The sequence below is a fragment of the Chrysemys picta genome, chromosome 8 (assembly GCF_011386835.1).
Source record: "Chrysemys picta bellii isolate R12L10 chromosome 8, ASM1138683v2, whole genome shotgun sequence".
Lineage (NCBI taxonomy): Eukaryota > Metazoa > Chordata > Testudines > Emydidae > Chrysemys > Chrysemys picta.
In genome coordinates, this window is record NC_088798.1 from 15,830,432 (window position 1) to 15,847,326 (window position 16,895).

At 41.4% G+C, this 16,895-nt stretch overlaps 1 protein-coding gene across 3 annotated transcripts in view; it reads right to left on the reverse strand.

Moving 5' to 3' along the window:
* The window catches only part of C8H1orf87 (chromosome 8 C1orf87 homolog), a 30,474-nt gene that overhangs the window by 12,221 nt on the left and 1,358 nt on the right, over positions 1–16,895 (reverse strand). The window contains exons 2-9 of one of the 3 annotated variants that reach the window (XM_005284923.4): positions 16,179–16,336; positions 13,717–13,936; positions 9,581–9,709; positions 7,617–7,880; positions 5,995–6,116; positions 3,706–3,844; positions 1,929–2,026; positions 220–290 (exon numbers count right to left, since the gene is read on the reverse strand). In XM_005284923.4, coding sequence (XP_005284980.2) covers positions 220–290; positions 1,929–2,026; positions 3,706–3,844; positions 5,995–6,116; positions 7,617–7,880; positions 9,581–9,709; positions 13,717–13,936; positions 16,179–16,294 — 1,159 coding nt within the window. In that variant the 5' untranslated portion in view covers positions 16,295–16,336. The remainder of the gene's footprint in view (positions 1–219; positions 291–1,928; positions 2,027–3,705; positions 3,845–5,994; positions 6,117–7,616; positions 7,881–9,580; positions 9,710–13,716; positions 13,937–16,178; positions 16,337–16,895) is intronic. The other 2 variants (XM_008167861.3, XM_008167862.3) reach the window with 2 other exon arrangements.

Consider the following 16,895-nt stretch of genomic DNA (forward strand, 5'->3'; position numbering starts at 1 on the left):
CCAGACTTGCGAGACCTTTTTATTTCTTAAAAACGAGGCCAATGCTCAGCATGGCACTTTGACAGGGTGGCATTATCAACAGCAGGACACTGGTTGGAAAAAAGCTCACTATGTAGGATGAAGATATTTCAGGGAACTTTGGTCTTGGAAAAGGTAGTGTTTTCAGGGTGCTTGTTATATCTCCCGGGTGTGATTTAAAGTGACAGCCACTTCACTTACCCACAGGAACAGGCAAATTAGGAATCGCATCAGAATGAGCTTTCTTGAGCAACTCCATAAACTTCTTCCACCTGCATGCGCAAACATTTTTAAATGAAATATAATATTTGAAAACAAACTCCAAACAGTCTGACTTCCAAGAGCTATGTAATGGAGGTCAGAGACATGATTAAAAATAAACAATAAATTTACAAAAAGGTTTTTTGAAATAAAGAAAGAAATGACATTATAAATATGCAGCAGAGCATACCACAATCACCAGCATGAAGCTTAGCTTGTGCACATAAATGCAATACATCACACGATGCACTGTCTACACATTTGGGACAACATTTTCCAAAGGACAGACTCTCTATTTGCCAGGGCACTTTGCAGCTCTAGGATTTTTTAAAATACTATCTATCTACAACTGAAGCAAAGGATGGACACAAACTTGGCTTTATGGGCCACATCCTCAGTGTAGAGAGGTGAAGTCAACAGAGCTATGCCAATTTCCACCAGTTGAGTTAATCTGCGGCGGCTTTTTGGTGGTGCTACAAAAGCTTTATCTCCCCAATCCTGTAACTTCCAGAAACTGAACTGATCACCTCACTTCTCCAGGAAAAATAAATTAAAGAAGAGAGGTAGAAAAATCTGCATAGAAATATCAGGCATTCCTCCTCCGAGCCCCCATTTTTCTTGTTGACAAGTTACAGAGAGGACATAACTTGTTCTGCTTTGTTCGACAAGGCTAATCTCACGTGACTGTAATCACTCATGGTGTTTTATTGATTTTAAGCACATTTAATCAGAAAGTGGCTCAGAGCTAGATTCCTGCTAATTACTTGAGAAACAGCCTCCCGAATGGCTTCACAATTGGACTGCAGATTAGAATGGACAGTATATACTAAAACAATGATTCATGCATTCAGCTTCCTAGATTTATTTTGTTTATATTGGATTTTTTAATCTCTAAAGGGACGTAATTCAGTCTATGGGCAAGTGGCATTTAAAGTCCTTAACAAAATGGCTTTAATTTAACAAGCAAGGCCTTAGCCAAAGATGGTATGTGTGTGGAAGAGTTTATCCTTTACAAATGTAATTCCTCACTGCAAGTCATAGGAGTGAAGGTGCCCTTCATCACACCATGCTGTGACATGTACAGCATTGGAAGGTAAGCCTTGAGAAGTCCGTGCTTTGCTGAGAGCCAAGAGAGTCCTGCTAAATCAAGACATGAGAATCCACACAAAGACTCCTCTACAGTTAGGTTAAGATCTTTGCTGCAGGCTAACGGCAAATTAGCCTCGTATGGGCTAAGATACTTTGATTTCGTTGTAAGGTTCTCCTAAGGTCTGCTTATGTGAAAAGGGTTTTGTGTTGGTTTCTTCTTTCCAGTCATGCTATGAAGAGCTCTACCCTGTATATGTGACCGAAGTCAGCCCGATTTTGATCTTATAACTGGCAAGGTCCCAACTAAGAGTGGGACCTCAAGCCCCTAGGAAGGGGATACGGAAAATCAGTGAGTGATCTCCCATTTCAGTGTCTCTGCCAGAGCGAAGATTGGGCCAGCCTGTGAATTGCAAGTCTCCATGACACACCTAAAACGGGGGGATGGGAGAGCCCCATGCACAGAGCAACTGGCTTTGTAGCTTGTGTGTGAGGCTGACCCTGTACAATCAAATGTCTGTTTTAGAAGGAATGATCAAGTCTGGATGGTATTAAAAACTTACTGTATTTTGCCTTGTTTGCACAAATCATGGTTGTTGAGCAAAGCTTCCAGCAATAAAGGAGTTAGAGTTAGTCTATGCTTCTGGCAAACAGTCTCAATCTGGAAACAAGATAAGATTTCCCACTGAAATTTGGGGTATCATTATCTATGGCAAAGCAACTGAGAGGAGAAGATTTTATTATAAATCCAGTGCACATCACAGCCATCAGCTCCAGTACAAAAGATACATGGCAAAGTGTTTTCAAACAGTCTAGTAAAACAGCATATACACGTATGCAGTTGTGACCAGGACTGAGCCATTTCTTCTTGTGAGCCTGATTTTGCAGTCATTTAACATGCCAAACACCATGTGCAAATTCTGCAAGCAGAATCAAGTGACTGCAAAAAAATTACCAGCAGATCTTATTAAGAATTAGGTCTGGCTGAAAAATTTCCTTCAAAACCATTTCTTGGATGGAAAATGGGTTTTCAACTAAATGAGAGTTTTCACAGAAAGCATCCAATTTCCTTGAACATTTTTGTTTTGTCATTGGAAAGCTGAAAACCGCAAAGTTTGGGCAGATTTGGCAGTTTTCTGCCATACATTTTCAGGTTTTGGGGGGGGGGGTTGACAAAAGATGAAATTTTCTACAGAAAAAAATCTCCCATTTTCCAACCAGCTCTACAATAATTCTTAAACATAACTCATAAATCTTTTTTTTAAAAAACAACAACAGATGAGCTCAGAATTCTGTGCTGAATGCCCCCAAACTGAACAACATTCAACACAGTTCATCTAACTCATCCCTTCCTTTTTTCAGACCTGTGACACCATGGCCCACTGCTCATTACTGCCTCCTGAATGGTATGAAGCCTCAAGCATTCACTCTGCTTAGAAACTCATCTCAGATTCACCACTGAATTTCCAAGGAGCCAACCTGTAGGCACGAGGCACGTCATTTATCATTGAAGATGATGTACTGTTTTCTAAAGCCTTTCTATTATTTTAAACCCTGTGGGAGTCTCATAGGAATGCTCTAAACTTGACAAAAGCCACAAAGTATAACAAATCCAGGATTTAGCTTTTAGCCTCTTCACCCATCCCTCTCTCCAGCTCTTCCCACTCCACAGACTTTCAATTCTTTACCTTAACGAAGATGTGGGATCACTGCTGTTGGGATACTGCAGAGCAGTAATCAAAAGCAATATAAGCCCAGCAAATTCTGCAAAGTATCAAGTGTTCTCACCTCCCATTGACTTCAGTGGTTTTTGAGGGTCTCCTCACTTCTTAAAGTCTGTGTCTCTAGATATGTCTGCATTGCACTATCTGGGGCTGGCCCAGGTCAGCTGAGTCAAGTTTGTGGGGCTTGGGCTGTGGGGCTATAAAACTTCAGTGCAGACATTCAGGCTTGGGCTGTAGCCTGGTCTCTGAGATCCCACAAGGGGAGAGGGTCCCAGAGCCCGGGATCCAGACCAAGCCTGGATGTCTCCACTGCTGTTTTATAGCCCTCCAGCCCATGCCTTGTGACACAAGTCAGCTGACGTGGGCCAGCCACCAGTGTTTAATTGCAGTGTAGACATATCCTTTTAGACCAGTTCTGAAGGATTCACATTCTTTTCTTATTTTTAAGAATAAAAATATAGCTTTGAAATGCATTCTGCAATAGTAACAGGATCTATGCATATAACTGACTCAAATGGTCCATTTATGGCTTTAAGTGTGTTACACTGCTATTAAATGAGAGCGGTCTACCTGTGATTACATGACTAGACTGAACTCTGTTCTGAGGCCTATTTACCTCATAGAGAGAGAGAAGGCCGGAGAAAGACTTATCTTCTTTTTGAAAACTCAGGCTCAGTTTCTCCATGTCTAGTTCCCCCTTATATTCCTCCAATATTTGCTTCAAGATCTGTAATGGGTCTTCAGGAGCCAGAGAGCTGGAGGATCAAAATATAGAGATTACCATAAAAATAATACATAATGCTTTCCAGTTCACCTGGCCCCACAAAGGATGCCAAAGTGTTCTACGAGTATACTGCCCTCCCAGGCCATATAGAACCCCTGAGGTGTTCTGAGGCAGCTGTTTAACTGATCACAGCAACAGAACAAAACAGGCTTGGGTAGGAAGCAAAGAAAAATAGCAAATCCAGCTAAAATGCCATGGTAAGGAAAACATAATTACCTTTTGGCTGGATTATCAGGTTTAACACTGTGATTCATGTGAAAAAGGCCTTAAGATTTTTTTAATGGTATACGCACCTTGGATTTTTTGTTTCACCTAAAAGATGGCACTTCTAAATGCCTCCTATCTCCATGATGGGGCCTGGTTCAATACTGACTCAGAAAGAAGGAGGGCCATCTACTGAATCACCAATAATGCTTCCTGAGGTTTCCTTGGAGGTTTCCCATTCAGTAATCAACCAGGCCCGCTGTTTTTAGGATCTGATCAAAGCATAGGTGAGCTGATGTGGCTGCCGGCTGTATATCATAAATACCTGCCTGATCTTCACCTCAGACTTTTTCTGGTAGAGCATAGCTTAATACATGAGTAAATAAAATGACATACTTGTGTATGGCTCCTAACTTTGTTACATTGTTGGTACTGCGTAATGCTGCCGTGCCACATAGTGACTGGAATGTACAGTAGAAGGGGTGGCTCAGTGAACTGATAATACAGCAAAAGATAATCAGTAACTGAGCTTTTTGATTGTCTGTCAGTTGCAAAAAAAAAAAAAAAATTATTTCAGGTCCACCCACAATGAAAAGTTTCTGAAATTTTCAGCAAAGTGAAAAGTAAAAAAAAAATGTTTTGGGTTGAATGAAACATTTTGTTTGTCCCAAAAGGTAATGTTTTGTTTTGATTTTGAGCTCTTTTAAAAATAAATAAATAAATAAAATTGAAGGAAATTCAAACCAAAAAGTCATTTTGAATCAAAAATCAAAACAATTCATTAAAAAATGAACAAACAGGTCCTTTTCATTTTTTCATAATTTTTGTTTATTCGATTAAAATGAATTGGTGAGTTTGACACAAATTCACAAAAGGTTTTGATCAATCTGTATCTGCATTTTTTGCTGAAAAAGAGTTTTGGTAAAAACTTCTCCCAGCTCTACAAAAGATTTCACCATAGGCCTTGGGTTCTAAAATCCAGCCTTGGCTAGCGGTGACAGAAGTCTGTTGCTCTCTGTTGGCTGCTCAGTGGACTATAAGAAATGAGATGGTGGTCTCAAATCCAATTTCCAGTGTGCCGATGTTCACATCACATAAGGTCACAGTCACTATCAACACCCTTGTTGTCAATTTCAGCAGTGCGATCGTTTGCTCTGACAGTGGGAGCCTTACTCATCCAGATGAGTTACGTTGATGGGGGAGTATGTACTGTACTTATTCTGTGCATAGACTACTTCAGTCTCTGGTGATTTCAAAACAGCATTTCTCTCATATTATATATATACACCTCTACCCCGATATAACGCTGTCCTTGGGAGCCAAAATTTTTTCCCGCGTTATAGGTGAAACTGCGTTATATTGAACTTGCTTTGATCCACCAGAGTGCACAGCCCCCCCCCCCCCCCAGAGCACTGCTTTACCGCGTTATATCCGAATTCATGTTATATCGAGTCGCGTTATATCGGGGTAGAGGGGTGTGTGTATACACACACACACACACACACACACACACACACAATTACACACACAAGGATAAAAAGGCAATTATTAAAATTGTCTCTAATTGAAACTGTTTCCCTTGCCAAAGTTAAGTAAAGGGGAGTCTGCATGATCTCAAATGATGCTTCTAGCAGTATGTAGTGTAGGTGATCAGCGACCCGAAACATGTAGTGGTTTGAATGGTTGCAAGAGAAAATCTGTGCTCTTCTACTCTATGTAAAATGCTTTTCAATCTCATAATTGAAGAACCAGTTTTGCTTTCAGAATCCTCAGTGAAAATAGCAGGCTTGAAAACATTCTGAAAATTCAACACCTACAAGACTTTTACCAAATGAAAACCAAGAAAAGGAGGATTTCTCAGATACTTTTCTCATTTGTTTAGAGTAATAAATACATTAAAAAAAACAGAAATAGAACCTTTTGCTTTGATCCTTTAAAGTTACACTCTTTGCTTGAAGACCCAGATCACATGTCTTGATAGTCTGCATTTCAAGTGCTGCAGCTAGTCTTAGAAACTGAATCAGATTTTCAGAATTTACCTAAAAAAAGAGATAGGTACAAACACAAGCAAAGGGCATAGGAAAATGTCAGTCTGTTACAACCTCTCCCTTAAATTGCATCTTCCTGAGAAAATTAAAGTGAAAATAAAGTGCTTTAGGGGGGGAAATCACATTTAATTTTACTTACAAAGTTAAAAGGTGTCTCACACATGAAAAATATTGGATTTGTGCCTTTTTATGTTTGTATATGATGTATAATGAATCCCCTGAAATGAATAGTTAAGACCAATGAAGTCCATTGAAATCAATGGGAGTCTTTTCTCTGACTTCACTGGACTTTGCACCAGGCCCTTATAGGCCAGTGGAGGGCAAGAGGAGAAGAGGGAGACAGGTCGCTAGGATTAGTGGATTAGCAGCCCAGCGTTTAGCGGGATAAGAAAGAGTTTGGCAGCAGGAGGTCTTGTGTGTGTATGGGGAGATCTGGCAGGAAGAGCTGGGTGAGGGTGTGCGTCGGAGGACTGATTTATAGGGCTACGGCAGTATTACAGAAATGACTCCATGAGACAAGGGCTCCCGTGTGCCTCATTCAGCAGACCCCTAACAAGACGCAATACACGCCGCACCGCTAAACTGACTGAGCACTCGCGCAGCACAGCTGCCTTCCTGCTAATTGTTATTTAGAAAGTGCTAATGTTAAAACTGAGGAGCAAATCCTACCCCTGCGTCCCCTGCACAAGAGAAGGCATCATTCGGGGGGACCGGGAAAGGGGTGCAAAGTAGGTTGTAAATGTAAACGTAAATGTACTGGTATGAGAGAGAGTGGAATATGCGGACAGTGGTCATAGGTGCTGGAACTAGGAGTGCTGGGGGTGCTGCCACCCCCTGGCCTGAAGTAGTAATAACAACCCAAATACATGGTTTCCGCCTTCAGCATCCCTACTAACAAAATTGGTCCAGCACCACTGAACGTAGTAGCATGATACTTAGCACACAAGGCGCAAGGCGGTGGAACATCAGGACCATTCCCTAAAATAATACACATCTCTACTACCTGAGCTGAAGAAGAATCTCCATTAGCGGTTGTGTTGGAGCCAATGGGTGGGATTTGCAAAAAAATCAATGTTGGACTAACACTTTACTCAAGTCAAGAGTAAAACTTCCAGAATTAGGATGACGCTGAATGATTCTGAAAATCCCATCTGATTACCTCTGTAGTTCAATCACTACGGGCAGTGATACATAAGCAAAATTGCCAGTATATTGCAACTTCCTTTCTGCTGTCAGTTACTGTAATCAATTACAGTAGCAACACTGGAGACATGTTAGAAGACAGAAAACGTCTAAAACACAGAGGTCGTTTCGGCCACATTTGCTGATTAATCCCCAAATAGCAAATAAAGCCTAACTAACATATGAGAATCTCTAAGCTAAGGAAGTTACTGCTTATTAACCTCTCTCTTCTATTTACTTGACTTGCACGGATAAGTGAAAAAGACTAATTGATTTTTCCCCCCAGTTAAGACATTCAGATGAACATACCAATTCAGAGTCATTTGCCTCAGAAAACCTCTCAAAGAGGCGCTTGACAGTTGGTAATTGTAGAGGGACTTCATGCTTCAGAAGGAGGGAGCTCAGCTGGGACTGAGGAAGAAATCCAGAGATGGGATCCAGAGTCTTAAGCTCTCTCTGCAGCTTTTCGAACCCGGCTAACCTAACAGGACGCAGCCGGAGTTCATTTCTGACAAGAGCCAGGAGAGAATCCTCTTCCTCGGGTGACTCTGATGGCCCTCGGCATATGATCTGCTGGAAATCATTTAGAAAAGAAACATCTGGTTATATAATATACAGTAACTCGAATGAAGAATGGTAAAGCAGATGGTTGAATGGAGAGTGCTTTACAACATCGTTACAATGGCTGTGCTGAGCAAAACAGCAGTCTACTCAGGCCCCTGGCTGCATGCTAAAGCTGCGCAACAGAAGAAAAGCTGCCCTACATGGACAGCTGAGGATTCCATTTGTCACAGAGGAATCCTGGGATTGCACAAAGCTGGCAAAGCTGTTCTGGTATAGGAGACATGCTAGGGTCAAATGTTGGAGGATGGGAGCTTGTGGTGGTTTCCAGATTCTCAGCTGCTGGTGATGTAATTTAGAGCAGCCCTGCAGCTGCTCTCATTTACACCAAAGGCTATTTTGTCTGGCTCAGGATCAGGGAGATAAAAAGGTGGCTTAGCGTCCCCCTCCCCCTGGCTCCTTTCCCCCTCACCTGTTCAGACTGTAAACTTGGTCTAGCTGAGGACTGAGCCCATCATTAGCAGGCCAACACTTGAACCAAATTGTCATTGAAAATATTTAATAGATGACCAGTTATGGCAATATTTCATAGAATCATAGAATCATAGAATATCAGGGTTGGAAGGGACCTCAGGAGGTCATCTAGTCCAACCCCCTGCTCAAAGCAAGACCAATTCCCAACTAAATCATCCTAGCCAGGGCTTTGTCAAACCAGGCCTTAAAAACCTCCAAGGAAGGAGATTCCACCACCTCCCTAGGTAACGCATTCCAGTGCTTCACCACCCTCCTAGTGAAACAGTGTTTCCTAATATCCAACCTAGACCTCCCGCACTGCAACTTGAGGCCATTGCTCCTTGTTCTGTCATCTGCCACCACTGAGAACAGCCGAGCTCCATCCTCTTTGGAACCCCCCTTCAGGTAGTTGAAAGCAGCTATCAAATCCCCCCTCATTCTTCTCTTCTGGAGACTAAACAATCCCAGTTCCCTCAGCCTCTCCTCATAAGTCATGTGCTCCAGCCCCCTAATCATTTTTGTTGCCGTCCGCTGGACTCTTTCCAATTTTTTCACACCCTTCTTGTAGTGTGGGGCCCAAAACTGGACACAGTACTCCAGATGAGGCCTCACCAATGTTGAATAAAGGGGAATGATCACATTCCTCGATCTGCTGGCAATGCCCCTACTTATACAGCCCAAAATGCCGTTAGCCTTCTTGGCAACAAGAGCACATTGTTGACTCATATCCAGCTTCTCATCCACTGTGACCCCTAGGTCCTTTTCTGCAGAACTGCTACCTAGCCATTCGGTCCCTAGTCTGTAGCAGTGCATAAGATTCTTCCATCCTAAGTGCAGGACTCTGCACTTGTCCTTGTTGAACCTCATCAGGGTTTTTTTGGCCCAATCCTCTAATTTGTCTAGGTCCCTCTGTATCGGATCCCTACCCTTCAGTGTATCTACCACGCCTCCCAGTTTAGTGTCATCTGCAAACTTGCTGAGAGTGCAGTCCACACCATCCTCCAGATCATTAATAAAGATATTAAACAAAACCGGCCCCAGGACTGACCCTTGGGGCACTCCGCTTGAAACCAGCTGCCAAATGGAGGCATTGATCACTACCCGTTGAGCCCAACAATCTAACCAGCTTTCTATCCACCTTACAGTCCATTCATCCAGCCCATACTTCTTTAACTTGGCGGCAATTTCACAACATTTACCTGGTGATGTCCTACATGTTGTCTTAAAGACCGAGCTCTAAGGGATGGCTTTTGGAGGGCATGAATGTAGGACAAAGACTGATCTCCCGATGGGACAGACACACAATGAATATTTGGTGGTTTTAAAACCTTGAAGAACAAGACATTAGAATTAGACATAAGGCAATCAAAGAAAAATAAATAGTTGTGTTCTAACCAAAATATACTCTGAGTACAAATATTGACATACACAAATATTTCGTCATATAAAATATATGCTGGTGATTCCTTTTTAGAAAGCAAACATGTTTAAACTCCAACAACAATACATCCTGAAGACATATTTAACTGGAACAGCTATTAAATTAGTTCTCATTTTATTAGTATAATTAGCTCCTTCAGCTCTGAAAACATTCCCCTACCACTTAAGATGAAGGAAACTCTCCATCAGCTGCTGGCATTATAGTGTCTATGACTCATAGATGTGCCGTTCTAATTCCACCTGGTAGAAGGCAGTGGTGCTCCCAAACACTAGCCATTTTGTTACCATCATGGAATGCATTCAACTTTCCAGTAGCAGGGTTAGAAAGTCTCATTGTTTAGTATTTCATACTGAGCATTAGAAATGCTCTCCTGCATTAGAGATTAGGGTTAACAGTCCTCATTATTTTCAGTAAGAGATTAATTAAAGCCCAACATTTCTAAAAGCAACCTGGCATAAATGAATCAGTTCATTGCACAAATATCTGAATTGGTAACGTCTTTCCTTTATTCCTCTACTGAAGTCTAAACCTACCCTGATGTGGAAAGAAACGAATGCCAGGAGCTGCCTTTTGCAATAGGTTTAAAACATAAACAAATGATTAGCTACTTTCAGTTCTGATGGTCCCCAAATATTACCCTTCCTTATAACTACTGAACATACGACCATCCTCCCCACACACTGCATTCCTAATCTCCTACCACCTGAAATGGTTTGCTTTGCATTAAAAATACAGTAGGTCCCAAATATGAAAACGATGACCCAAATATCAGCCTTTCAAAACAGGGGCTGAAGTGGTTTATTTATGAAATTCCTAGGGATGGAGGGGAAGCTGCACAAAGACCGCAGAGTTGGACATGGAACAATGTAGAGCATTGTTAGGTATTTAGCAAAGAACACTGCAAACCAAAGGAGAGAGGAAGAGAAGGAAGAAATACGTTTCCTGACTGGGAAGTTATTGAACATACTGAACAGGAAACAGATACATTCTCTCTCTGGGGCGGGGAGAAATATCTGTAGCTTCTCCTGTGGAAATTTGTCTCTGGTCTTAAAACCAAAGGGCAGGACTGTGACCCTGTGCAGTGGAATAAAGGCAAATAAGATCCCTTCCACCCATATGGCCACATGAGCGCTCCCTTCATTTTTGCTCTTGGCGCAGGGGATAGAACATGGGGGATAGAACACGGACTGTGAGTCTGGTACTTCTCCAAGCAAGAGGCAGAGAGAGGGTCAAAGGGGCAGGGACTAGGCAGAGTTAACATGCTGAGCTGGCACAAATGGGGAAGTCAGCTGTACCTAGTAAAGGGCTCCAGTGAGTTATTTCCCCCGAGCAAGGGAGCAGCACTCAAAAAGGCACAATTCCCCCCCCAGGACAATGCCGTTATGCACTGTCCCATGCATGAGGCAGAGTCTACATTTTTAAAGTCATACGCCCCCTAAGCACAACCTCTAGGCCTGACTCAGTTTGACTCAGGGGTGTACAGCACCTCTCAAAGTCAGGCCGGGCATTCCAAGCCGTGCACCCACAAAGGGAGGTGCCCAAAATTACTGAACAGGTCTAAAAATCTAGGGTCCAGATACAGCTGGGCAAAGAATGGATTTTTTGGTTCGCTAGCTATTCTGAAGAAAGAAAGAAAATAAATATTTCTTTTGACCGAAAACAAAATGTTCCATTTCAATTTCAAGCATTTTTAATGTTTCTGAATTTTTTAAAAAATAAAATGGAAGAAAATTTCAAAAAGAAAACAATAATTTAGAACTGAAAAATTGAAGAGGTTTGATTTTTTCTAATGTTGGGGGGCGTGGGTAGGTTCCAACACAAACGATATGGGAAAACCAACATGAATTGGCAAAAGATTACAGTTAGACTACCTCTATTTTTTTGCCTGAAAAAAGTTTTGTCCAGAAAATAGGGCTGTCAAGCGATTAAAAAAATTAATCGTGATTAATCGCACTGTTAAACAGTAACAGAATACCATTTATTTAAATATTTTGGATTTTTTCTACATTTTCAAATATATTGATTTCAATTACAACAGAGAATACAAAGTGTACAGTGCTCGCTTTATATTTATTTTTATTACAAATATTTGTGCTGTAAAAAACAAAAGAAATAGTATTTTTCAATTCACCTCATCCAAGTAGTGCAGTGCAATCTCTTTATCATGAAAGTTGAACTTACAAATGTCAAATTATGTACAAAAAATAACTGCATTCAAAAATTAAACAACGTTAAACTTTAGAGCCTATAAGTCCACTTAGTCCTACTTCTTTTTCAGCCAGTCCCTCAGACTAGCAAGTTTATTTACTTTTGCAGGAGATAATGTTGCCTGTTTCTTGTTTACAATGTCACCTGAAAGTGAGAACAGGCATTCTCATGGCACTGCTGTAGACGGTGTCACAAGATAATTACATGCCAGATGAGATAATGATTCATATGTCCCTTCATCTTCAACCACTATTCCAGAGAACATGCATCCATGCTAATTACGGGTTCTGCTCGATAATGATCCAAAGCAGTGAAGATTGACACATGTTCACCTTCATCATCAGAGTCAGATGCCACCAGCAGTTGATTTTCTGTTTTGGTGGTTCGGGTTCTGTAGTTTCCGCATTGGAGTGTTCCTCTTTTAAGACTTATGAAAACATGCTCCACACCTCGTCCCTCTCAGATTTTGGAAGGCTCTTCAGATTCTTAAACCTTGGGTCAAATGCTGTAGCTATCTTTAGAAATCTCACATTGGTACCTTCTTTGCGTTTTTTCAAATCTGCAGTGAAAGTGTTCTTAAAATGAACAATATGTGCTGGATCATCATCCGAGATGGCTATAATATGAAATAATGGAAGAATGCAGGTAAAACAGAGCAGGAGACATCCTATTATTTTTTTAATGAGCATCATCAGCATGGAAGCATGTCCTCTGGAATGGTGGCCGAAGTATGAAGGGACATATGAATGTTTAGCATATCTGGCACATAAATACCTTGCAATGCCGGCTACAAAAGTGCCATGCAAATTGCTGTTCTCACTTTTGGGTGACATTGTAAATAAGAAGCAACCAGCATTCTCTCCTGTAAATGTAAATAAACTTGCTTGTCTTAGCAATTGGCTGAATAAGAAGTAGGACTGAGTGGACTTGTTGGCTCTAAAGTTTTACATTGTTTTGTTTTTGAGTGCATTTATGTAACAAAAAAATCTACATTTTAAAGTTGCACTTTCACAATAAAGAGATTGCACTACAGTATTTGTATGAGGTGAATTGAAAAATACTAATTCTTTTGTTTATCATTTTTACAGTGCAAATATTTGTAATAAAATAATAATATAAATGAACACTGTACACTTTGTATTCTGTGTTGTAATTGAAATTAATATATTTGAAAATGTAGAAAAACATCCAAAATATTTAATACATTTCAATTGATATTCTATCGCTTAACAGTGCGATTTAAACAGCGATTAATCGAGATTAATTTTTTAATTGTGATTAATTTTTTGAGTCAATCACGTGAGTTAACTGCGATTAATCGATAGCCCAATCAGAAAATTATGCCTAGCTCTTGTTCAAACTTTTGTGAGCCAGTTTATCCATCTGTGAGATGGGTATAATCCTGCTGATTTATCTCATGGGACACAGTGCAGCTGAATTAACATCAGCAATGCCTTTTGAGATCCTCAAGGTACTAAGGACCTGAGTGCAAAATTCTTATTCAACTCGACTTCAGCAGGACTATTTTCATGGGTAAGTGCTCACAAACATAAGAATTGCATAACTAGGTTCCTAGTGCACATATTTATATTGCTGCAAAGAGACCTGGTTATTTCAACATTAAGTATTATCCATGGATCGTCCCTGCAACTCAAAATGTTGCGGCTACAGTTTATAGCAACTTACTTTACCATCCAGAAATCTGCTGTTGCTTGTTTGTGCTTGTTTAGACTCGTGTTCTTTCTGTTTGTCTCTGCTCCGTCTTTCATAATCTAGGTCATAACTGATTTGTTGACAAAGAGGGTTATTGAGACCCAGAGGATTTCCATGTGTCTGTATTGTATTACAAGTGGGCAATTTCCGGAGTGCAGACTGAGTTTCCACTTTCGTGTCCTCCTTTGCCTTGCTGCAAAAAACAGGAGCAGAGACATAGCCTTATGCAAATATATTTTCCATTTGCATGTAGATTAGACAGTAACGTACAATATTCTGCTCTTAGAAAGTTAGCTGCTTGGATTGAAGCCCTCAGATCAGTGGAATCTAGATTCATATCTTTTAAAGCCAGACAAGACCATTAGATCATCTAGTCTGACCTCCTGTGTAACAGGCTAGAGAATTCCATCCAGTTAGTCCTATATTGAGTCCCGTTACTTGTAGACAGGGGTGAAAGCATCTTAAAGGACTTACCGGTACGCAGGGCGACTGGAGTCCTGGGCAAGGTGGGGGGGGGGGGGGGAAAGAGGGCTGGAAGGGCGGGGCCTCAGGTGGAAGGGGCAGGGCTGGGGCCAGACTTCCCCAGCCACCCCTTCAGCGCTGCCTGGCCCACGCTACCTGGGGCTCCAGCAGCCATTTAAAGGGCCTGGGACTCCAGCAACTGCCGTGGTAGCGGCCGAAACCCCAGGCCTTTTTAAATCGCCGGGCCCCAGCAGCTTCCCCTTTTGCCTCTCCCACTCCCACCCCCGCCCGCTCCAAATGAATATTTACCACACCATGGGACAAGTTCACCTCAACTGTCAACTTGGCTCAGGTCTAGTGAACATCGCTGAACCACTGACCTAACTGGAGTGGTATTATCCTGTCGCAGGAATGATTTCGACCTCACACAGATGGCACAGAGAGGTTAGCCAAACACACTTGTCTCTGGGTGTTCTAGAATGTAAAATGGATCTTTGCTTAAAGGTTCCATTGGGTTTATACACAGTTTCCCTCACTCTTTCACTGATGTTAGATTGGACTTTCAACAACTAGACTCGTAGTCTGTTAGTAATCATCAAGTTGGGTTTCCTGTGTAAGGCAGGTCATTTCTTATACCTCACTGTAATGTCCTAGAAGAAGGGACTATTCTTCCCTGCTGACTGGGTGAGATCATCAAATGTATTTTCATTAAGACCGCAGGTTACACTGAATTGGAAGACAGACCATTCAAATTCTTCTGAATTTTCTTTTTGATGACCAGCCCTTATGGCAAAGGAAGAAAGGCAACGCTCATGGAAAATTCTTACCATTGATAATCTATTATTAATATCCTTCTTTTTTATGCACAATAAACAAGTTAACTAAACACCACCATTAAATTACTACATGTGATATATTATCAACTAGATGAGAAGAACCAGTGGTAAGTCATTAATTTTTATAAATGTCATGTGTCCGCATTTTCCAGTCTAGTTCACAAAGAGAAATATAGGATTGGGTTTTTAAAAGAGAGTCAGTGGAGGTTTTTTTGAAAGCACAACTGCAGAAAAACGATCACATTTCCTGTGAGTGCTGCTATTTTGCCTATAATGCTACCTAACTAATCCTTGATTAATTTAGTTTTACTTGCACGTACTATAAAATGTTTTCTATTGCTAGATTTAGAAGTTAGATATTAACATCTCTCTTTTCAAGTAGCCAATTCCTATTTGTCATCCAGCTGTCTCTTTTTTAGGCCAAGGTTTTCAAAACGGGGGCCTAAAGTTAGAAGTGGGATTTTCAAAATCATGAAGGGATTCAGACACCTAATTCCCATTAGAAATAAACGGGAGTTACAATTTTCAAAAGTGCTTAACGCCTACTGACTTTCAATGGGAGGTAGGCTCCTAAATCACTTAGGCACTTTTGAAAATGTTGCCCTGGGTTTCCACATATGCTGGGCAGCTTTGCAACCCCAACCCCTAAAGGCCAGATTTTCAGAGCAGATTACGTCCCATTTAGGTCACTAAATTAAGTGGCCAGCTCCTTAAGCATACTCCGCTTTTGGCAGCTCCCAGTGGCCTCAGTGGAAACTAGTGGGTGCTGAATACTTTTGAACACCTCATTTTTTGCTGAGCTCTTTTGATAACCTGGACCATATTTTCACATGCAAAGCACCTGATTTTCAAAAGTGCTGAATACCCAGGAGCTCCACTGGAATTTAATAACATCTGCACAATCTGAAAATCAGGCTGCATACTTAGATGCTTACATATGGATTTATAAGCCTAACATTAATCACCCACTTTAAAAAACATTCTTGGCTCTAAGTACTTATAGGCTACAATTTGCGGTCTTGTTTTTATTTTTATTGTAGTCTTAAACCTATCCAGCATTTCAAATTCCTTCAGTGATGCTTCCTGAAACAAACAATTACATGCATATGTTATAGAGTTCTTCAGCATCATACTTACAGTTTTGGTTTTTCCACAGTGCACCGGACATACTTGCTCCCAATGATTTTTACAATAGTCTCAGTACGTGCATCAGCCCCATAGGGAACATTCCTGACTGAAGACATGATTGGCATCAAGTACAACTAGCAGTCTATATATTGTCCATCCCCACTCTCCTGTAACATTAAACAAGATGTCATCACCAACTGTATTTGACTGGTAAGAGGGCGGTGGGACAGAGTAAGTCACTTCTCTCCATTTATGAACAGAATTGTAAATGGGGTGGGGACAGAACCTCAACTGGTGTATATCGGTGTAGCTGCATTGACTTAGATGGATCTATGCAGATTTACCCCAACTGTCCAGTGTGCCTGTACAAACTCACTCCTTCCTGGATTGCCAATTCAAAGCCAAATTTTCTTGGTAGGAAAAAAAATAAAACCCAGGTTCTGATAAACAATCATGTTGGCAGCATTGGAAGGAATCAGCTGAGCAAAGATCATATCAGGATGTTTCATGGGCTAGGAAGAGGAAGGAATGGTTTTCCCTCTGAAGAAAACTACAGGGCATAACAGGGCCGGCTCTGGCTTTTTTGCTGCCCTAGGCAAAAAAGCCACCCACCCAGGCACAGCAGGGGAGGGCGCCGAGCCCGGCCGGGGCTCTCCGCTCTCCCCGGTGGCCAGAGCGCCGGGAGCAGGGCGGAGAGCCTGGCTGGGGCTCTCCGCTCTCCCCGGC